Source organism: Daldinia childiae (genome assembly GCF_008694065.1).
Source record: "Daldinia childiae strain JS-1345 chromosome Unknown Scaffold2, whole genome shotgun sequence".
NCBI lineage: Eukaryota > Fungi > Ascomycota > Sordariomycetes > Xylariales > Hypoxylaceae > Daldinia > Daldinia childiae.
In genome coordinates, this window is record NW_022984643.1 from 4,392,721 (window position 1) to 4,396,502 (window position 3,782).

At 47.8% G+C, this 3,782-nt stretch overlaps 1 protein-coding gene across 1 annotated transcript; it reads right to left on the bottom strand.

The window, feature by feature from the left end:
• Positions 1-1,224: 1,224 nt before the first annotated feature.
• Positions 1,225-3,347, bottom strand: GL218_02070 (G1/S-specific cyclin pas1; the record flags this gene model as incomplete). The annotated part of the gene is made up of 2 exons (XM_033578559.1): positions 1,225-2,879; positions 2,939-3,347. The coding sequence occupies 2 exons, from the start codon at positions 3,345-3,347 to the stop codon at positions 1,225-1,227; spliced, it is 2,064 nt and encodes a 687-aa protein (XP_033438433.1).
• Positions 3,348-3,782: the final 435 nt, after the last annotated feature.

Consider the following 3,782-nt stretch of genomic DNA (forward strand, 5'->3'; position numbering starts at 1 on the left):
GCTGCCAGGGCTTCTTGGCGGTGAAAAGTTGCTTGAAATGGTAATTAACTATTTCTGGTTAGGAAACGTTCAGCGGCACTAATTGGTCGAATTGGTTGGTTCGGCAACTAAATGTTCCAATAGTTAAAGGGAAAAAAAGGGCTTCAGCTCCTTTTTTGTTGACGATGACTCACCGGCCGACCCACGGGTAGATTTTGATGATTTAGCAATTAATGTACGTTTGACCTGCCTCACATCAGCAAACAGGGGGGAGGAGAAAATCCTGATTCGGTACCTCGAGCCAATATCAAACGAGTAGCTGTTGTGTGACGGATGAGCGGGAACGGGGAATAATTTCGTCTTGTTCTTTTCTTTATTTGATCCACACTTCACAAGTCTCGGCAGTCAGTAACTCGGTGTCATCTTGCACGAAGACGAAGATGAAAACAAACAAACTTGCACTCAACAATGGTCATCAAAAAAGCTTTCTCTTTTTTTTTTCTTGTTCCGACTCGAAGCTTATTTGAAATTTCAATACTATCTGCGAGGTTGGGTTCTCTCAAAGTTCTCTAGCAAACTGCTCTTTTTTTTCTGTACTCGAAGTTCTTTGATACTCGATTGCGCAACACCTTTTCAGGCTCAGATAGGTAAGAAATTATAATGCCAGTGCGCTTCTCGTAGCTACTAGGTCGAATGACAAACGGCGCCCGCTTTTCGACGGTTGCCAAATATCGTTCGGCGGGTTCGCGGGTACGATATCGTTGATCGTATAAATCAAGAAAAGACAAAAATATTCCAGTATGATACGATACGATCGGCTCGAGACGTCGCACATAGTGCCGACATTGCCTTATTCCTCGAGTCGCCTGTCTTGATCCCGTGGGTGCGGCTGTAACCGCCACTGCCTTAGCCATTATTTGCTCTTCAACACCACTATGATTATCCCCCGAACACCATTACAAAGAATAACGCACCTCCCTTGTTCATTCGTACACAAACAACTACCCACCTTACCAGTCCCGATATGCTGTGATCCTGGAAATGCATGCATTGTGAAAATAGCTTTTCGCCCGGGCTTTGGCCATCGTCAGGGTTCTCTATAGACTATGTGTGACTTCCAAATATGGATGTGGTATCACGAACCGTCGAACCTCTCCCGATGTAAAACAAAGGAAATAGTTGGATATTGTCACAAAGGTTGCTTGTAGTAGACATCGCATTAAGTCGTAGCTTAGCGAATGGCTCCTAGTTCAAAATGCCATCCCACATTCCTGGCCCACCGGGGCCGCCGACTGCAGGGTGGATCGAGGGGATGAACGACCGAGCATCATACGAGCAACACATCCGCTTCCTGCCTCCGTTTGACAGAACTGGCGTCCGTTGGTTCCCTAGGTCCGTCGATGGGAGACCGCGAACCGTTACATCCGAGCGTTCCTCTTCGTAGCACTGACTGCTTAGCATTTCACGCACATTCTCTTGGAGCGAATTATCAATTGATAACGGTCGACTACGCTTCGTACTAAGCTTAGTAGAAGGACGAGGCTGTGGGCGGTAGTTCTGAAGTTGGTTTTGAAGCTGTTGTAGAGCCCTAGCAGCATTTGCAGTTTCGTCCAATTCACATCCTCTTGCCAATGGAGTCTCCAATGACATCTGTACCAAATCCTTACTGACCGGGCCGGTGTAAGATTCGGGAGAGGATGTAATGCAATTCTCTTCGTAGTCTTCGGGCACCGAAGCGATGACTGGCCTTAGGCTGTACCTTTCACTGCACAGCTTCGCGTATCGGCATCGCGCCTGAACATCCAATTTGGTGGACGGCGCGCTAGCCAATGAGGAAGCTGATGAGATCGAGGATGAGCGAGACGTTCGTGACGAGTCAGAGATCATCGATTCCGGCGAAGATGCCGTTGAAATAGAATTAGCAAGCGAGGAGCGACGTGTGGAAACGTAACTTAGAGGTGAGGAGCTGAGAGACCCAGGCCACCTATCCAAGTTTTGCGAAGCAGTTACATTCGCAGCCTGCGCCATAGCAAAACCCATCGAGCCCTTACTACTAAGGAGACAAGTGGCAGCACTCGCAGCTGGAGTGCTGAACCCGATGGACTGTGGTGTTAGACGAGGAGTGGGAAGTAGACCCAGAGCTGGTGCGAGACGACCTGGAGTATGTACAGTAGCCGGTGCGGGCTCCATGACGTATGGTATATTGTAAGTCTTCGGCGTAGATGGGTCGCTTGTGTAGGTTAGTTTGTCTACCTGGGCGCAAAGATTCGATAAAGGCGGGATTGGCGTCGAGTCTCGTGTCTTAGTTATTAAGGGACTTAGCGGGATAAGATCTTCGATGTTACCCAATCCGGGTTCGAGACTGAGGATCAAGTTCTTCCAATCTTGGTTCTGTTGCTCTGAGATCTGAGAACAAACAGACCCGGATGGAGGCTGCGGTGGTGTGTATCTCAGTACGATTTCGGTCCAGCGTTTGAAGACATCGTCAGTGATATGGAGCTTCCATTTTACGGCAATTAAAAAGGCCATTTCATTTTGGTTGATCTCTTGCGTCACAAGCCCCGAAATCTTGCTCCAAGCTCTTGCCGAATAATTTCGGTCTTGTAAATATTTAGAGGCAAGAATCAGAGCAGCAAGGAACATTCGGCGACCACACTGGAGTACCCGGTTCGCATGAACTTCGTCGGGCTGCTCCATGGTAAAATCGTGCTTAGGAACATGTGGCTTAATCAGTATTAAATAGTACAGCGCAACTTGCAACGTAGAATAGCTCGTACGTGAGCGGCGCAACGTTTCTTGGATAAAAGTACGTAGCGGCAGAACGGCCTTATTACCAAGTTCCTGCCGGTGGAAAACAGAAGACAAAGGCCAAATTGCTTCAACTATCTGTGTCGATGAATCTAAAGTAGGGGGTTGAGCGCGAGAATATGGGTTTGGGGGATACATCGTTACTGCTTACCGACGAGAGTATCGACAAAGTTGACCTTCCGATCGCTTTGGCGAGTCAGGGATGGAGGACATCCGGTTCTAGACGTCGCACTGCTACTGGTGCGGCGCGGATTCTGCCGCAATTCTTGTGGAACTTCGGTTTGTTGCGGTTGTCCTCTCCAACAGGCAGTAGGTAAAATCTGGTTACATAAAACATCAGATTGAGACGGCATAGATGGCCGAATATAAGCATAAGAATCGCATCGTTCCGACGCGTCAGAAATACATGTAGAGATGGAGGTATCGTCGGAGGCCTGGGATGAAGTTTCGGACCAGACCGAGGCTGAGGATGAGGAGGCGGAAGAGGCTATAGAGGAATTATATGGCCCATTGAGGGAGGAATTGATAAAATCCAGCGAATCATGTTCGCTGCACATCATCTTGGGAGAAAGTAAGAGGTCAATGTCTTCGAGACTAAAACCTCCAGTCGCCCGTTAAGCAAAGTCAACCGATTAGATCGTTATACCGAGAAACAGATGGTGGAATCTTATCGAGTACGAGGCTTCACAACAACATATATTTGTTGTTATGAGGCTACCGAAAAGTCGAAAAAGAAGGGAGGTTTCTAGACGTGAGTGCTAGTAACCAAAGTTTCACGAACGATTAAACCGGAAGACTGAGCAAGACGGACGACTGGAGTAGAGGAAATGACTATCGCAAGCTGCATGGTGTGGTTGTTTGTTTCTACTAAGGAAACAAAAGTTTCGAGGTAGTGACAGTAGTCGCACCAGCTAGATCTGCATCGAGCTGAGCGCCTACCGGACTAAAGGTATCACAAGAAGAGAAAGAGAAGGGTGGAGAGAAAAAAATTATAG